Source organism: Pseudopipra pipra, chromosome 8 (genome assembly GCF_036250125.1).
Source record: "Pseudopipra pipra isolate bDixPip1 chromosome 8, bDixPip1.hap1, whole genome shotgun sequence".
NCBI classification, from domain to species: Eukaryota; Metazoa; Chordata; class Aves; order Passeriformes; family Pipridae; genus Pseudopipra; species Pseudopipra pipra.
The window spans coordinates 11,162,558-11,182,899 of NC_087556.1; the positions used below are offsets into that span (position 1 = coordinate 11,162,558).

The 20,342-nt window shown below is 37.1% G+C and overlaps 1 protein-coding gene across 3 annotated transcripts in view; it reads right to left on the reverse strand.

Annotated features, from left to right (window-relative positions):
• SH2D4B (SH2 domain containing 4B) overlaps window positions 1-20,342 on the reverse strand; it is a 62,056-nt gene that overhangs the window by 17,139 nt on the left and 24,575 nt on the right. For all 3 annotated transcript variants that reach the window (XM_064662524.1, XM_064662526.1, XM_064662525.1), the window contains exons 5-6: window positions 12,563-12,773; window positions 9,618-9,745 (exon numbers count right to left, since the gene is read on the reverse strand). In XM_064662524.1, the coding sequence (XP_064518594.1) occupies window positions 9,618-9,745; window positions 12,563-12,773 (339 nt within the window). The remainder of the gene's footprint in view (window positions 1-9,617; window positions 9,746-12,562; window positions 12,774-20,342) is intronic.

Genomic DNA, 20,342 nt, shown 5'->3' on the forward strand with positions numbered 1-20,342 from the left:
AATTGTCTCATTTCCTACAACAGTGGAACTAAGGTAAGTGAGCTAGCAGCCAGGCTCAAATTCACAGCAGGATAATCTGAATTAGGTGTTTGAAGCCACTACTTAGTAACAGAAATTACTTTAATGGAGGAACCAACTTCATCTCAAGTTCTGAAAAAGTTACAAACAGAAGCAAACAATTTTTTACTTAATTTTGAATTCAGAGTCTGGAATTAATAGTCTTTCATTTTTGCTAAATTTCATGAATGAAAATATTCCAGTTTATATGATAAGAGGAACTGGACACAGATAGCTACAATGCAGAATAATTTGTTGCAACCACTATCTCAAAGCTTCTCTCCCCACCATGTAAACAGTAGTAGTATGGTTAAGAGAGAAAAGAAGAGAGGAGGCTCTGTCCCATAACTAATGAACTGTTATTTTCTTGTAGCTTGGATTGCATATCTATAAATGTTTGCAGATCACTTCAAGTACAAAAGATTCTTTTTATCAAGCATACTGGAATGAGTTTCCAACAGCCACACACACTCATGTAAGATCCGTGCTGTGTTCAATTGTGAGAAGCAGTGGTAACAGCACTGGAAGAGTGTTCTGTGGAATTACATATAATTGAGATCTGAGTCTTCCCTGTCATGGATTAAGAACTGTTGTTATTATATTATACATGCTAATCTTGGATAGAGAGGTAGGGTATGAAGCAGACAGAGCCAATGTTAATCAGTGTGCAAATCTGCACAGCTCTTTTGGATTCTTACCTCTTAAAAAGATTCATAAGTTTGTGATTCGACAGTCTCATTCACTAAAAAAAGAAGAAAGAACTGACCTTTCTGAAACAGAAGAGGGAAGGAAAGGAGGCTGTCATTCCCTTAATGTTTGCAGGGCAAGGGCAAATTTCTGTTTCCCACACTCCAAATCATTCTGCTTCCATGCCAACATCACGTAGTGAAGTCATACATAGAGGTTAGCTGCCTACAGAGTCACAGAAACTTCTTCCCTTTGTTTTTATATCATCTCCTACTGTTTATCTCCTGCGGTGAAACCACTTTAAGTGTCATGATCTGCTCCTAACTGGGTGAACTGGAGTCAAGCTAAACCAGCAACATAATTTCACACAGCCTCTTGCTTCACCCCTGCATGACTACATACACAATACCTGCTGGTACCCTGTTTGAGAGAGTTGTCTATGCTTAGCAGGAAAATAGTATTACTTCAGAGGAGCTGTCAAACCAATAACTTGTAATCTTTCCCCTCGGGGCTGGATCAATAGGACTGTGGTTTCAGTGCAGCAAGACAGAAGGACCAGTAAGGCATCCATCTGCTGGGAAATCAGTGAGATTTACTGACCTTGGGTCTGCAAGTGTTTGCTGTGCTTTGAACAGAAAATATTGCAGATAAAATAATAAATATAACTTAGTCTATCATAAGCTGAAAAAAAATATATAATGAAACCTGTGAAACAGAAAGCATATTGTTGTAAGTGTGCTGGCAAGGGAACAAGAGCTGGAGGCATGGTTGATAAGCAGTCAGATATGGACTAACAGTAAGCAGGATATCAGCAATTCATCCAAGACTAACAAGGTTCTACACAGGACACCTGTGGTATGCCAGAGGGGGTGATCAGGAAACATCCAGATACAGCATTTAGAGATACACAGTATGAGCTGAATGTCTCATGCTGGTAGTGACTGACATCTGAGTGTGCCTTGTGCATGGATAAACTAACCAACTAACACATACACAGCTGCCACTGAAAGGAGAAAGCATGATCCTGCAGGTAAGGACCAGACTGCAATAGATGTAACAGGGCACCACAGCTCTAATTCAGGCTGCTGGACAGATGTACAAGGCCACCTGCATTCACTTTGGTCACCATAAACAGTCATAATTTCTTCCAATCTTACCATAAACAACCTCTGTAGATGTCAGAGCTTTTTACTTGTATGTAACATTCCTTATTTTGTGTAAAAGTATCAACTTTATGTCTTTAGATATGGTTTCTTCCAAATAACTCATGCTCTTGTATCACACGGGTTTTATAAATGCCTTTATTTCCAAACACTAACAGTATATCTTTCTGTTCAGAAACACTTCTTTTTTTGTTTTATGCAATGTGATAAAGAAAGCCTGAAGGAGCTGCAGGAATGGAAAAATGAACTCACACATGGTCCAGTTCAAAAGAGAGCTAGAACTGTAATGTAAAATCACAGGTAAACACAGTAATCTACCACGATGGCTTCCTAAACAAAAATTATAATTGCTCACTGTGGCATGCTGTAGTAGAAGCAGATGGAGAATAAAATCTTAAAAGTGCTTTAAATAAAGAGGGCAAGACATCTTCAGGATGTAAAACAATTTGACTTTATATATGTGTTCATTAAGACATTAGTAAATTCGCCTGGAAGTAAACTCTATGAAAAAGCTGCTGGATATTCTTCACAAATGCAAAGAATTGTCTGACAGAAACTTGAAAGGACACCTTTTTAACTTTATTTTTAACTAGCACTGTACTGTAAGGGCTCTGCACCTGACTTGTTTGTGACCATGAAACTGTTAACACATCACAACTGTTTCCCCTTTATGGTCACACGTTCTTTATTATCTCTGACTTTTAGTGTCTACAAAATCTGCTCCAAAAAATTGCTGCCTTCTATCTTTAGAACATGCCTAATGTTTAGAATATAGCTTCCAGTTAAAAAGCAGTCAAGAAGGACGATGCATTGTAAAAGAATAAGAAAGCTCATTTCACATTAGCAATTAGCCTATTTACATTAATTATTCAATTGCCTCATTCTACAATTTCCCTGCTGTTCTTTTGTGCTTCCTTTCTCTTTGCAGCATGTTACAGCTCACATTACCTCACTTTGATACTTTGCTCGCTTCCAAGGGGAGCCATGAGTCTAAAACATTTATTGTGTTTGCTAATAACCTGTCTGTGTAGACACTTTGGAACTCTAATGGCATGAGAAAAACAATTCCAAAGCCTTCAAAAGAACTGACAAACTGAAACAATCATTATGACCCAAGTGGAATCACTTAGTATGTGAAGGATCATCTTATTTCTCAGAAAACAGCAAAACACCTCTCACTTCTTAAGGAAGAAGCTGAGAGCTGAATTAAAGCTGAGGAAGCATTTGGGTTTTGTCAGGTTTTGGGTCTGACTTAAGTCAGACATCCATAATCAAGTACCAGAACCCACCACAGGACCTCAACACAACTCCAAATATTGTCTTATTTTTGAAAAATACTACCAGAAAATCCAGGAGATGTTTGATAAGAATATGTTCAGGAAAAAATGGTGTCCCATCTCACAGCAAGTAAACAGATAATCATGACAATAATACTGGCTCTAAGAGCTATGTTTAAATCCACCCATAGAGAGAATATATACAAAGCTGCAAGGACAAACTGGTTCATGTATTGTGCCCCAATAAAATCTCTATATGTAGGTTATAAAAATTACTGCTTCATCATTATTTCAAAGTAAAATAAAATTACAAAATAGTAACACAAAAATAGTATTGTTACTGTTTAAAGGTGATGGTACCAAACTGGAGTGAGCCAGTCCTTCTGTCCTTCAAATGCAAAACAGACTTTCCAGCCTCACTGAGTGTTTAGCAACTCCTTTATCTAATACAGCAGAGGGCTCTCATTCATCCCACGTCACCATTGTGATATGAATATCATCATTCTGTGCCTGAATCATTCCTTGCCTGCTTTTCAGTGATGAAAAGCACAGGACTAAGCAGCTCTGGAAACTAATGTGCCCTGTTTAACCACAGAATGGGGACACCAGAGGTGACAGCAGCACATGCCTTCCCACTCAGGTCTAATGGAACTCCTCGACCCATTTTCTCATGTAGGGTTTTGTGATGAGAGTGTAATTTGGCATCCAAACTTGCCCCCTAACTGTTGTTCCTGCCAAGATTCCCCTTGAAGGTAACGTTCATTCCTAACAAAGTTTTTTGAGAAAACCTCCCAGATTAGAGATGGGGAGATTAGGGATGATGATTGATACTAACTGACTATGGCATTACTTGTTTTACACAAAGTCAACTGAGCAGCAATAACCAGCAGCTCACGTCGGCCTGGGTGTATCCCTGCAGCAATCACAAGCCCCAATGTTTATAGATATTCAAGCTGTTGATCACAGCTGTGTCTGCCCTCTCTCTTTGAGAAGAGGCTGGTAGAGAACAGAGAAATCTACTTTTTTGATGAAGAGAATAAGACATAACCTCTTTTAAATCTACTGTCTTGAAAGTCTTCTTTTTTTTTTAATTCTTTCCCAGACAGTGGTTCAAAATAAATTTTGATATTGTCTAACTCTTTATCTCACACTTCCCCTTCTTCATTTACTGGCATAAATTAGAGACCTGGAGCTGTCCTGCAAATATGTGCAAGACAACAGGTACACTGTCATTCACAATTTTTATTTTAGCTGGTTCTATCGCTTGAGTCAGGAATTCTCAGATTCCATTCCAGAGGTTTCCCAGACACAGAATGTTTTAAATAGCAAGTTTGCATATAGCTATTTTTTCATGCATCCTTCAAGTTCTGTAGAAGACAGTGGAAAAGCTCTCAATGAATTCAGATTTTTAACAAGATTTCATATCTTTTTTCTGACAGAATACCCCTTCAACAACAATTCTAGTAGTGAAAAAATCCCAGACCCCTGGGGCACTTAAACAGAGACTGTCTGTGCGCTTTCTCAAAGAGAAGTAAAAGCTAGATAATGATAAAGCAAGGAATTAGAAACTAGATCATTAATATCAAGAAGGCTGTACTTCTGCTGGATTTACAACACTTGCTTTTCATCTTCCTAACAAGCATTCATTGAACAATTGGAAGGTTCAAGAGCAGAAGAAAAATCATGCTTTTATGCTCAAAGCAACAAACTTCATTCACTGTTACATGTTTTTCAAACCAAACCATTGCCATTTCTGTGTCCCTTAGAAAATATTACAATAAAGCTGTATTTTATAAGATGCACTTCCCACAGTTCAGCTATATGAATATGCCTAGTGCTGCCACCACTGTTAAGGACTCATAATCAGTAGACTTTCAGAAATATTAAGCCTTGACTTCTTTACTGAGAGCACCTGATTTGCAGAAGCATTGTCATAATTTAGGTGTGCTAGATTTTCCTCTTAAAAACAGGTTTCTTCTTGAAATCAACATTAGCTATCTGAAATTAAACCTTAATCTGTAAATATCTGCAATATGTTCCTGTTACTCTGAAAACTGTCTTCCCTGGCTCCCCTGACCTCAGAGATTACTCAGCTTCTGCTTCTCTCAGCATTCTTCAGTCCATCCTTCAACCTGCTCTGATCTGCTTCTTCACAGCTCAACACTCCCTTAGCCAGTAACTGCACTATCAGTCTGACTTTCCGTGATAAAATAGTTCTCCACAATAGGATCCATGCTAATGCAATTACACTGTAAAGGTACAACCTTTAGGGCAACTACCTCATGTTTCCAGATCTGTGATATCAGCCTCTGAACTTTCCTTTCAACCTGGAGGCAAATGGAGATCTGATAGTGCCACAGCAGGTGCTTAGCAAATATGCACACAGCCACCCCACAGACAGGCAGTGAAAAAATTCTGTATTGTGCTCACCACATATCTGAGACATCCCTGTTATACTGCAGATAAATAACATCAACAACCATAAAATATTGGTCTCAACTAAAGCTGGGGAATATTTCGAGATCAGCACCCTTTGCAAAGAGCAACACTGCTATGTTGTGAGTAGAAAATAACCAAACGCAGAACAAAATATGTGAGAGTGAAAAGCCTAACATCTGAAGCTGAAAGTGTCAAAATTATCTGAAGTAACAGCTGGCAAACTAGTTGGAATGGGAAAAAAGTGATGAAGCAGATTCCAAACACAAGAGAAAGTTTAAAGGACAAATGAAAGAAGGACAAATGTTTCAGCCATCAGCAGCCTTTTGTTAAATAGTTATGGGAGGAAGGGGCCTCTAGTTTTGTTGCCATGTGGAATTCTACTCCCAGTGTCTTATGCCTCAGTAAACTGAAAATTGCAATTTGCTAGTGTCTGTGGTAAATTTTGGTAAAACTCTTCAACCTCTAGAGAAGGCTGGTGACTTTACTTGGCATGGGTCACACAGAAGTTTGAAAAAAAAAATTCCAGTTCAAAGCTAAACTTGGCCAAAAATGAGTATTTCTCCTTTTTCAGCCCTTTTGAGAGACAAACCTGCCATCCTAAGCACCAACTTACTTTTCGACTTTCAATGCATAAACTCCCTTAAAAAAAGGTTCATTACTTCCCAATCCAGATTATAAATTTTTATGATTTATGACAGGATTAAACATGGTTTTAAGTTATAAAAACCATTTAAAAATAGATAATTTAAATATTTTTTCTTTAAAAACTTTTAAAGTCATTCTAGACTGAAGAGGTAAATGATCCAGATTTTGGCAGGGGTCTACTATTCAAACATAGCAAAAAAATTAATTTACATCCATAATTCAGCTGTACATTACAGTCTGTATCTTTAACATGTCCATTTTTTTAACCAAGAAAACAGTAAACCCTATTCAAAATGAGCTAAAAACATCTGCTGGAGTTCAGATACTGGATGATAATTTCAAGAGACAAATGGAGATGGATGAAGTTGAAGTTAATATTCACTTAAGGAGTAATTTTTGGTGAATAAAGAAGGAAATGCTATGATTTTAAAGATTTTACTACAGGTTTTACCACACTGCTTCAAATGAAACCTTTTGTAGTGATTCTTGAAATGAAGGCAAAAGGAAAACTTCAGGTACATTAAGCATGCCATATGCTACCCTATTTCACATACCATGAAAATGCCCCAGACAATGTACATTTTAAAACAGAATCCAGGTCAGTTTGATCACTGGAAGTGGAAAGCATGACAAATATATAAGGATAAAGACATTTTTGCATTACTACTTGGACTCCATTATTTTAGCTGAACACATTCTGCCTCAAGGCTTTAATCTCTGTATAACTAGTAAATATTATATGTCCATAGTTCAATTTGAAGATAGTGAATTTGCTAATGCTTAAATTTAGCTAAAAATCTGAACAACCTGATAGTCAAAGCAGGTAAGCCAAGGTCTATTGACCCCAGAAAAAACATGTAATTCTGTAAGAAACTAGTATCTAGTTTTTTGGTATTGTGTAATAGCTCTCTTAGTGCATTGCACTTAAAAAGCCCTTAATGTGAGGCAGAATATTAAGCTCCCATTTTGTTGTCCAAAATTGGGATGTAAGAAAATACAGAAATTGTTCAAGGACGTGAAGGACCTGATTATACCTTTTTTGAGAAATGCTTGAGGTTTTAAGAATCTGTCAGCACAACACTAGACAACACCGAATATTAGGCAGCAGTTCTTCCCACAGAAACATCCACCTATCCAAATGATGATTTTATTGTTGCCCCAGTGGCTCAAGCTGTCAGTCATAATTCTTAGCTTTGCAGAATGGCTTTTGTTTGTATGGCCAATATCTCATACAAGTCAGATACATTCCACCGTATTTTTTTAATACAAAAGAATAATAAAAAATCATATATAATTTCCCTAAATATAATACAAAATAACACACGGAAGATCCCAAATAGGTCTATACAATAGAAATCAAAAGCTTAATTCTAATAAGAAGTAAACAAGAAATAGAAAAATTATTCTTGTTGGGATCAAAAGGGTTCTGGTTGCCTTCTTCGCCCTATCTCCCCCCGCCCTCAAATTGGAGGCCAATTCAATGAAAAGAATAAGGGTTTTTTCAGGAAAAAGAGTTCATATGTTCATACTTCCTAAAATTTTGTTCCAATGCTTTTGTTTGTTTTCCCTCAAAGTTTGTCTACATTACAAAATGCAACAGACACTACATAACACTGCCAAACACGGACCAGTGGACCTGTAAGAACCTGATGTTTGGATTCCACCACTGCACAAGAGTTAGAAGGCAGCTGCATTGCTCACTAAGGTTACAATGAGCCTGACGGAAGCCAAAATGACTAACCCAGCAAACAGGTACCAAAGCAGCACTCGTGGATCCCTGCAAATAAACCCACTGAGCTTTAGGCTGGGAGTGCACCAGTGCTCTGTCAGGCTCCTTGAGCGGGAGGAGAAACAAGGTACTTTGCTCACTTTTATAAATGTAATTGCATAGTCACAGCTTCTTAAGACATGAACAGCACAGTCTGAGAAACTAAAGAATAATCACAAACGCCTCAGTTCTTGCAGTGATTAACAGACTAATCCAGAAGCCACTGAAATTAGTAGGAAGACTGTACACACATTAACTCAAGCCCAGATACCTTCCTAAGGTGTGAATTATGTTCATAACTGCTCACAGCAATTTATATGGATGTCAACTTCCCACATGCAGGGAAAACATTTACCATTGGACCACACAGAAAGATCATGTTTGAAAGTACTTTTGAAAAAAGTCCACTAATGAAATTTTAATGAGTTTGTGTCTCAGAAAGCAACCACACCAAATGTCTTCTGTGAGAAAACAAACAACTGTGTCTGCATCATTGTTCATAAAAATGGAAGTATGTAGCATTTACAAGCTATACATGACTGACTCCAGTGTCTTTGACTAATTAAACCAATGAAAACAGCAGCTTGTTGATGTCTTTTAACACAGAAGGATTTGTGTATCATAAAAAACAATCTGAAATATATAAAACACTAAACTTGTTTAGAAATCTTCCTTGTCTGGTTCAGTTTAGAATGCCCACACATCTTCATCTTAGGCTTAGAGAATCATGAATCAGATCAGGGTCAGCTTAGTGCTTTGAGCAAAGCTATATCAGACCAAAAGCAGCAATGAAAAAGAAAAATTGAGATTAAACTCTAAAGTTGTTCTAGTTTCTCAATTAAGACAGAATTATTTTTTTTTATATCTAAGAATAATGAGTATAAAGATCATTGCTAATACTTATGAAAATAAAATCTCCTACCTGTGAATTTGATATCAAAGATTTAGCTGGATGGCAAATTCTATACAGAGCAAAAGTCTCAGAGATAGGAACTCAATCAGACTCAGCAAATTATGGACCTGCACAGAGGTTTTTTTCCCATTTCATGAAAACTGTCTAAAATCACACACTCTCAATTATTTTTGAGAAAATAAATTCAATAATTTTTGTTACAAAAGGAAGCAAGAAATAAAAAATGCTGCCCAAGTTTATGAAGTACAAGGGATTAAACATACATGAGTTCAAGTCCTTCTTGCAAATCAGATAAGTTAAAAACCTGAATGTCAGTCATCCAGCTACTGTACCACTACACTATTTGCCAGTTTATTTTGGAGTCTCACCCTATCTTGGTCTCACTACTCCTGCTTGGCTTACTATTTTACAGCAACTATATTTTGGCCAAAATATTCCTCAAAAAAACTCTGGTGATATGAGTCCCAAATTAGTCTGCTTAATCAGAAAAAATAAAACAGGAAAATCATGAGCTATTAATAGGAAAGATGCAAAAATCTTGTTTTAGCAGGCACTCAGTTTCACAATGTCAGTAGACTTTCTTTTTTGGGATGAAAGCTGGAAACATTTATTTCTGGAGTATATGCTCACAGCTTTGTTATACCAGAAATAAAGAAGGAGTGTATTACCGTGAAACCACTGAGCAATCCTGTTGGTGTTCCTCTCAAATCCAGCACGGCGAGGGATCTGCTCTTCTTTGAACCAGCGGATGATGACATCTCGGGAGAAGGGTCGGGACGGACGCTCCCAGATGTTACTGCATTGAGAGACAGAGAACTAGCAGTGCATGAGAACAAGAGACAATATAAATTTTAACCTTTTTTTTTTTTTCTACATACTTACAAAACATACAGCTTCAAAATGGCCATTATAACTTCCGTTCAGTATAACTCACTGAACAACTTTAACCTTTTTAAAATCTAGTAAAAGTATTTGGGGCTTCTATGGAAACAACAATATTGTGGTTTTTACATTTGCAGTGGAAGTTTAGACATTTTTTAAGCACTTAAACTTAACTTAAACTGAAAACCAATTTATCACAAAAGATGCAATGGACGTTTCAGTCAGTTTTTCTTTTCTACCTCATTTTTATTCCAAGATAAACACTGACGTGCGAATCTTATTTTTTTACTTGGAGTATACTCCTATAATACATTGTGTCTCCAAATTACTAAGGACAAGAGAGGGAATCTCTTGTTTAAATCCTTATATTCCCTTTGCATTCTCTACTTGAAAGCCTCCCTTACTCTTTCTATGCATTACCCTTTCGGTGCATTTTATGTAGTAGGAGGCAAATCAGGTAAAATATGTGGAAGATCCACCAACTACCACAAATAAGGTGTAAGGTATACCATATCAAATTCAAGCATGGTGATATGCAGCTGAGTCCTCCTTTCAGTTTATCTTGCTGTTACTTAATTTAGTGTTTGGTTCTGTAGAACTATTACAGTGAACATAACAATTATTGCTGAATTACATGAATGCATGTCAGCAGATCTGACCAATATTCATTGTAAAATTTGAAGATACAACCATAAGTGAGGGGGAAAAGTGAGAATTCAGTTATAGACACACACTGAAAAAAAGAAAAAACCAAACAACACGTTTCTTATATCTCATTTTTCAATACATTATATAAAGAAAGACAAAAATCCCTTGAATTAGGGGGCTCTACAGTCCATTCTTGTTCCTTAACTCATTTCTCTCTAGTTCAGTTAAGTTTTGAACAGCTTGTCACGTCCATAATTTTTCCTGCCCTAGGCTAAATCTCAAAATTACTGTGTCCGTTTCTGTACAGCTTCTGTGCTCCAGCTTGTTCAACAGGGGCAGGAAGAAAGAACTACAACCCCAGAAGTAAAAATAAAAACCCCACAGTAGGCAAAAAGATAAAAGTGAACAAGCAGGCCAAAGAGTTTCATCAAGAGGAGAATACTCAGCAAAGTAAAAAAGACAGCAGGAAAAAATTCACATGTTTTTCTATATAGCTATACAGAAATAAGAGAGAGAGATCTCATGTAAAAATAAAAGAATACTATTTTCATGTGGTTTTTAAAAGAAATGGCAAGGCAAGGTAAAAAATTACAGGAGCAACACTTCATGTTGAAAAACTTAGAGATGTAACACTGAACCTACATCCTCTTGAGGAAAAAAAAACCTGTCTCATAGCTGTGGTAAATAACAACTTAGTGTGCATCTCCTCCTTGATCTCCCAGGTCACTGGCAAAGTAAAATCTTAGATTCACATCTGCTCCTGCCTTTCCATACCTGTGTAAACTGTGAGTTGAATTATACACATTTATATATATTCATTATTGAAGCATTTGTTAAAAGCAACTTTTATGTTTCTTGACACCTTCACAATCAAGTAATGGCCAGACAATGAGAAGTCTTAAGAGATAAGAAAAAATAATTACTGCCTCATTTTTGCAGTATAAACATAGCTTAGAAACAGATAAATATTACTGAATATGAGCTGGATAATGATCGGAATACTTTTCAGCTTTTTTTCGGGTCCTTTTTGAAAAGGATCATATCTAGCACCACCCAATTCTATAGTAAATAACTTCATGGTAGAGCTCAGAACTTCAGTCAAAGTAATGGACTGTCTTTTCTCAAAATCTGCCATTTTACTGGTGTTTTTACTACTTCAGTTTGAAGGAGAATTTAAGCGGTTTGGGAAAATAATGAGAGACCTCCTCTGACAAATTGATTTGATGGTAACTTTAAAGAACCTGCTCTCTCAGAATGAAATTGTGATTCCTCCTCAAACTGGGAGTTTTGGTTGCTGTTATGGAACAGTTTCTATATCTCAATACAGTAGGGAAAAGAACTTATCAAAGCAGAACACATTTCCAAACAATGGGATATCTGTGGTGATACACTGACTGGGAAGGAAAAAGAATGTAATAGGACTCTCTCCTTTCTGAGCTTGGATATCTGTTGTTTCTTTAGAATTTAATGTTACCATCCTGTCAGTGCTCACATTGCCTTTATCCCCACACGAAGCCAAATTAATGGTATAAGAAATAACCAGTAAAAGAGACAAGTGATTAGTCAGCTTCCTAGTAGTCATCTGCCAGTTTGGATTCTTTTCCTCTTCTGCAATTTCTGGTGCTCCCTAAATAGTCATATGAAAGATTAATAAATAAAAAAGACACTGGATTTGGCCGGAAAAAAAACCCAAAAACCTAAAACCTCCTGAAACTTTGGACAGCTCTCTGTAAAACAGAGCTGTTAAGTAGCAGGCAATTTTAGGCTTGAGGCTTAAGACTTGACTAAGAATTTGTCTATTTGATTTCTCTGTGCCACAACCTCACATACTGATCTAATACTGACGTTTCAAGGACTCAGCTCTCTTTGTGTGAATTCTAAGGAATGTGTCTGAAAAACAAATGGCATTTAGTTCACATTAAACCTAGTTTTGTTTTTCTTTAAACATTCTTTTTCTGGTCATAGTGAAAGAGCAAGACTGAGAATTCCCAGCAACTGAAGAACAGCTCGTTGAGATGATGGGAACTGGAGAGGGAGCCATTCAACAGAAAACTGCTTCAAAGTCACTCCTGTACAAACCAACCTGGACGCTGCAGAGAAAGACAGCAAAGGACTTGAACTATTGTTGTTCAGTTTTATCTCCTGGTCATTGCTGAGGCTCGTCCCCTGGAACAAGTTACTCAGGCCAGCCACTCTTCCCTTCTGGATGGCGCGCAGGGATTGCCGTCGATACTCATCCCGCGCCCTGCGCGCTTTGTGGCTTCTCTCCTCGTCTGCGGCCTTGGAGCGGCGCACTGGGTGGGGTGAACGGGAAGGTTGGGGAGGAGAGACTTTAGAAATACAAACAGCCATTTACTCCTTTCCTTACAGAACAACTTCCTACCTTTATTCCTGTGTGACCTCATTTTAAGGGTGTATAAATTACAACGCATTACCAAAGGCTGGATGACATTCCTCGTGCTTCAAATACAGCTCCACCACTAGAAGAAGCCTGCCAGACTCAAGATATCAATAATTTGATCAGTACTGGCAATAACTGAGCCTCTAACATACTGTGATTACATCTGACCTTGCTTTGGCTGTAAAAAGAGAAATTCTGCTTCAGGACATCTTTTCCATTGGCAATGCATCAAGTCCTATGTTTCAAGAAAGGATTTTAATTGCTGCTTAAAGTTAAGTTTAACAGAATTTTTTGCCTCTATGAACATAACTAGAATTGAAGAAGCTACTCCCAAAATTTACAATTATTAAAACTAACATGTAGTTTGCATTTTTTGTCGTTGTTGTTTTCTTTCTGAAAAGCATATGCTATCTTTGTCACAGTACTTGTAGTCACAGAAGTTCCAACTTGAAAATTTCAGTCTAAAAATGGTTTCAGTAACAATGGATAAATTAGTAACTATTGGAAAGGGCATGCTGATACTATGGACGGGGTTGTCTCACACTTGAGTCTCTAAAATTGTATATAAAGAACCAGAATCTCTATTGGAAGATTTATGACACACTTAACAATGGTATTGACCAGGGAGTTACCCATTTCTGTAACCTGAAATGAGAGTGCTGCTCTGGCCACTGCAGGTCAGGCATCTTTTACTAAAGTTTCTTCATTTTAAAACTAATGTACTAACAATCCTGTCTTTGAAATGGTATAACTTAAATGCACCAAGAATTGTACTGCAAATATTCATCATGTATCAGCACTTTTCTGGTGCCTCAAGCCCCATTTGGATGATTTTTTGAGTCACAAATAACTGCAGGCAGGCAAATTTTTCCAGTGCAAAACAAACCCTTAACATCCAGTGAAGCAAATATTAAAGAAGTTAGCTATTGCCTCCAGTAGTAATTAGCAATCCTGCCATGACTATCCTGGCTTAGATCATACCCAGTTCATAAAGTGTACACACTATTTCTTGCTCCACTGTGACTGTACCTGTGACTAGGAATGCATGACATAACACCACACAGTTGCATTTCATTAGGCTGTTTGCAACCCTCTGAGTTACACTCCCAATTTAAAGCAAACAGAAATATAAATTGATTTGTCCAAATTATGAGAAGGTTTAATGGAATCAAGCAATAAAAGCACTCAAAGCCAAATGAAATTAAATAAAACATTGTGGGCAAACAAGGGAAAGAGAAAGGACCTTTAAGCTTAGATTTATATAATATCATAAGTAGAAAGATATACAGGACTGAAAGCTCATCAAGATAGTATAATAAATGAGTCATAGGGGCTTCATATGTATACAACTGGCAGGATTTCAGTTTCACTTTACATACCCTGTAGTTTTAGATAAACAAAGTAACAAACAAATGTACAGCACAGAAAACATGAGTAACAGACTTCACTATTTATCTCACAGGTCATTATTTTTAAGGGTAGATAATGTCACTTAAATATGCTACTTCAATGGCTCAAGTATATTAGTTACAACATTTCTTTGATTTATCCTTTGTAAAGCCACTCAGTAATGGCCACTTTAAATATGAACTTTGTGTTTGCAGCACAAGGAGAGACTGCAAGGAAGATGAGTGCAATGCAGCTTGGCAAAGCATTTAGAAACCAGTCATTGCCACAATCACAATACACAGATTGAGGGCAGACTGCCTGGAGATTTCTGGGATTCTTTTCTACTGATGTACAGGCTGCCTGGCAATGAAAAAAGCAAGCTACCTTCATGGCTCACTTTCCTCAGTAATAAACACTCCTTTCAACAGACATTCCTGCTCAGTTTTTGCTCGTTAATAAATCTGTACCATCAGAGGCTGGTGACCAGGTTACATTTTCCCAAACTGTAGAGCTTCTTATCACAAAACTACAGGGAGAGGTAGCACAGTTTGCAACAGTTAAATATCGACATTTCAACTTTCAGGAAACCTTTTGAATGTATGTATTTGCATTTATCAACATACCCATACACGTGTATATGTGTTTGTGGGTATGTGTCTGTATATACAGGGTAGGGAAGGCTGTATGTAGATTTTTAGATTTATATCTATATATGTATATAGTCATCTCTTTCACATTAAGAAGAATTTTTATTGAAATTTCCCAGGTGAGGTATCTGAAGAATTCTATCATTGACCATAGGGATGCATAGGGTCTCTCAATCCATTTTTTTCTCATTACTGGAGTCCTGACTTTCTCCCTCTCCCATTCCTTACAGTTATTCCCTGAAACATCCCTCTTTCCCCTATCTTTCGAAGTTGTTCAGTACAGCTTCTACTGTGGACCTGCTTTGCTATGTTATCCTAAGTTACTTCTAAAAGTCTGACTTGTCAAAGGACTTTTCAGGTAAATAATCAGAGTCACTGGCACAAATAACTGGTTTTGGTGACTGGAAATAGTACCGTGGATAAAGCCATTGCAGTCAGGAACCTACAAAAAGGTTTATCACTACATTCCAGACAAAGCAATGTGTGCCACATGAACCATCCTCCCATACTGACACTTCCCACAAATTTCTCTATCTTGAGAATGTCACTCAAAGTCTGAAGGTAAATCTGATCTATTTCTGCAGCAGATTTTTCTTACAATAGAATTTTGTGAATATTCATATTTTTCTCTTTGGCTCTGAACCATCTCACTAGGAATAAGAACTTTATGTCTGGATCTAGTCTAGCACAAATATTTTAAGATAGAAAAAGCCAAAAATCTGCATTACTTGTATTTTCAGAGACATCATAGCCTTTCTCACAATAAGAAAGCAAAAGTAGTCAGGACTTCTAGGGCTCCCTCAAATAGGAAGAGGTTATTGTTCTCCACCGGCTGTCCTTTTACAGCAAACGTATTTTTGGCATGACCCCTGTGCAAAACACTAAATTCAATAGTCAATATTTTCACTAGGGAGATTAGATATGTGAAAAAAATCTTACACTCTCTGAATCATCACCCCAGGTCCATATATCTAGCATCAAGAATTACATCAATAATAATTTACATATACCTAATCTTCCTTTTATGTTACAGAATAATGGAAGGACTGACAAGACAGGGAAACCAGGAATTTGTTAAGCTCACAGGAAATCTGCAGTTCAGCCAGGCCCTGTAAGACCAGCTCCAACACTAGTTTTCTCTTCCACTGCTGGTGATACCAATAACAGGAAACCTTTCCTTCAGCACTTGCAAAATGAAGCACACTTCTGCCCTGCTGGAACTGCAGTTTCTGTAGAAATGCCTGAGCTGCTCATACAGGTTAGGTGTCAATATGACTGTAGCCTCAGTAGAGCAGGCCAAAAATGGGTTACCTAACCCTCCTGGAAAGCTAACAAATATATCCAAGACAGTTATTATTACTAGAAATGAATAGTTTAAAGCCAGCTCAGACATGTCTATGTGATCTGCAGTGTGAACATACTCTCAACAGCAGAGAACAAACCACAAATGGTGTGTGCAACAGCTCTTACAATCCTAGAGGTGGCAATTGCCTCGTTTTCCCTGAAGTGTTTGTGGAAATCCATTATTCCTCTATGCTAACCTAAGCTGTCTTTTGAGAGAAAATGCAAAATTGCCTTCTAAATTTTTGCTTTGGATTGGTAAATCCCTATTAGCAGCCCTGGTAAAGTTCTAATACCAAATCTTTTGATATAGATGAGGATTAATTCATGGTACACTGCAGCTGAACTTGATCACATAATTTGTGAAAGACTAGGAACTCTCTATTTTCTGTAATCTATTTTGTGCTTTTGAAGAGCTATCAGTTACAGTCAGAGATATGTGAAAGCAGAAAACAACATGTGCTATGATTATACATCCTAATTTTTAAATTATTTTGTTTTGACTTTACACCCTTGTTAACAATTCTTGGAAGCTTGTTTATGAGCAATTCAAAATGACTACTTAATAGATAAAATCCAATCTTCAGATTTTCTGAGTGCACAGACAAATCACAAAGTGTTTTTTTGCCTTTCCTAATTGGAAAATAACTTCGCACAAATACTCTGCAATATGGCTCCAGTTCAGCAATCTTTTATCTGAAAGCATTTGAATAATCCCATTCCTATTCAACAATGCACTCTGAGACCTATTGAAGTTCAGAGGGTACATACTTTATGTTAAGCACTTGCTTAGCTAATGTATAGCTGAACTGGGGACTACTTACTTCAAAATTCAGCATTTTGTCAAATGCTCCTGCCAGTAAACTCACTCACTTAAATTTCTGTGGAAGATAAAGACCAAATGAATTCCTTTAAAAGCCAGACAAAAAAATAAATTCATAGACACATTTGTAGAAGAACATAAAAATATAAAAGAAGCTATAATGAGTCAGCCTGGTATTCTACTTCCAACAGAGACCAAAAGTGGGTGCTTGGGGAAAGTCATAAGAATAGATCAACTCACTCATCTATGTTTACATTTTTACTGGAATAATTTTTGTCTGCAGATGAGTAAAGCTGGTCAGATGGTATCTGAGCACTTCACTGCTTGGTGCAGTTTGCAGGGGTTTGTAACTGTACTAACAGAATGCTTTTTGCAACATCCAATCGGATGAATATTCATGCTACAGCTTTTTTCTGTTATGTTTTGCAGATTCTTTTTCTGCTTTCACAGAGAGAGGTCACATTTAAACACCCTAGAAACCTAAAAAATTTAACAGCCCACAGAAAGGTCCAAAACTAATAAGAATATGCACCCCCCTCTATCAAAGCTTAGCCTTAGTTCTCACTTCTCAGTCTCAAAGAATAAGAGCTTTGAACAGTGGACACTCTGAATCAATCTTTTTCATTATTCTCATTTGCCAACCAATATACTTGTTCTACTTATTAACTCACAACTGCCCTCTAAAATAACCCAATATATATTTATTATATGAAATCAAAGTCTATGATTGCTCTTGCATCATATTTCCCCTTTAGTACTGATTTCTTAAGTTATTCTACATTTGTCAGTTACCCTACTGAAAAGCACTAAAATTATGTATTTCAATTAACACAGCAGTTCCATGGGCCTTTATTGTTATCTGGCAAACAGCAGAAGCAAACTGAACCAAACAACAGAAACTAATATTAGCAACACTTTGCTTATTGCCTTGGCAATAAACAGCTGAGGGATAATGTGATGAGGAGTGATGAATCCTCATCACATTCTAAATTCCATCTACTAAATAAGTTAGTGGTGTCATCAATATCATTGCTGCATTTGCTCTCCACAATAGCTGCTCAAGCACTACTGCTCCTCTGCAGTACTGACCCCCAGCACTGTTGAACATAAAGGGCTGACTTCAAGGAGGTAAGATCCAAAGGTGCCTGGCCCTGTTCCTAATGAGCAATATGGTTTCCACTGCAAGAGTGTAGAGGCAGAAGATGTAAATATTACACCTGCTTGTAATCCTCTTATGCAGTCATGCATTTATTTATTGCTTAAAAAAGATGACTATCGGATAGCTTTACCTAACTTCAATAAGTTGTTTCTTGGTGTTCCACAGGTACTTGTGGACAAAATGGAAGGATTACAATAAAAAAAAAAAACCCTCTGGAACTGAAATAAAAACTGAGAAATCTGGTGAACCTGAGGTACTAATTAATTCCATAACAATTTCCAATGCCCCCGTTTCCAGATATTTGCTACTGCCTGTCTGCTGGACATTCTAGCTTGTGCAGTAAAGTTAAGGAAATGAAAGGTGTTAATATTGCTGAGGAAGCTTAATGCAAAGTCTGATAGCATGGTTTAAACCAGCCAGGAACTGGTGTGAGATAAGGCACTGAACACTGCATCTTCATATCTTCAGTTGTCACACCCATTTGCTAATGGAGCACAGTTCTAAGCCCTCAAACCAACTGGGATAAATTGAGACACTGAGATAAGCATAAGAGGATAAACAAGGATGTGATACACTCTAGTCATTAGTCTGCAGTTAGTTTAATGCTAAATCAATTACTGATAACAGCATAAACTCTGGCAGCACAGCATTTATGGCAGGCTGCAAAGCCCAGCTCTGGTGCCACCACAGAAGGTGCTGAGCTGTTGTTCCCCACGGCAGCACTACTATTGCTGACCAGGCTCCACAGCTTGAAATCATGGGAGCTGTCCTTGGTCACCTTTAGGACAAGCAGACAGGTCTGCAGGTATCAAGGCACACAGGCTGAAGGTGATACAATTCCTTCAGAGCCCCCAGAATGCCTCAAAGCTTACACACGAAAGGAGCACTGGTGCCAGGCTGTACCCACCAGGAGGTGCAGTCACAAGTGTTTTGACAGATCAAAAATGCCAAAATCTTACATAGCTTATTCCTTTTTCTCTCTGTCTTCTCCCATAATTCCTCTATTGCATTAATGATGTCTGTCTCTATACAAAGAACATTCCTTGAGAAAACGGAAGCAACAGTTTAAATCCTCAGTTACCTCTTTAATGCAATAGTAAGGAAAGATTCCTGGTTTCAGTAGTCTATATTATTTTGTTTTATTGCCAATTTCAGTGTAAAGATAGACTGGACTTACTTTTTTTTTTTTTTTTAACAACATGATTGTAAATGTAGGGTTTTTTTCCTTATGTACCATCAAAAAAATGTCAAAGTACATAGCACTACTCTCGATGCTGGGTTGCCAGGTGATGATAATTTTCTACAAAACTAAAGGGCTACTTTTTCCCCAACTCATTCTGCTCTTAAATACCTAAAATACAGAAAGTTACAGTTTTTCTTTCCATATAAATATATACACCCAGATTTAGATAATTCTCTGGGAAATAATTACCTTCTCTTTTTATTGACAGCGTAATATACAGAGGTTTTATTGATCAAAAAAAAGCATAGTCTGTTATGAGTTTGGAAAATGGCACCACTGTATCTTACATAGATTTAATTCATGTTGTGCAGAATTATTCACTATCAGATCAATTCCAGGTAATAGCACTTCAATAATTAGTCCTTAGGAACTAATGAAGTGATGGCTAAAACCATAAAATAAACTCATTGTATATTTGGAAATTTTTTTTTTACCCCTGTCAGGAAATAAGTAACACTACAGCAGTATTTTTTTCTACTCCATGAGGTATTTCTTGCACAACATATCAGCTCCCTAAAACTCCATTTTTATTATTAGTTGATTAACTTTTGTGTTACATATAATTACTACAATAACCCCACAGGAGCTAATACTTTCCAGTCATTACACTTCCTTTTTCTGCAGAGTAATCAAGTTGGTATAGATGTGAGAAATGGAAAATATTCTTCTCCCCCCCAAAAAATGTACAATTCCTCTTGCAAACAAATTTCCTACTTCCAAAGTCAACTGTACAATAGACAGATAGACAGACACTTCATTAAATATTTAAGCTATTAAATATCATTGATTCATAATGTGGACCTTTACTTATTTACAGTATTAATGTATTCATATACAGTAATATAGTTGTTCTGCTCCTT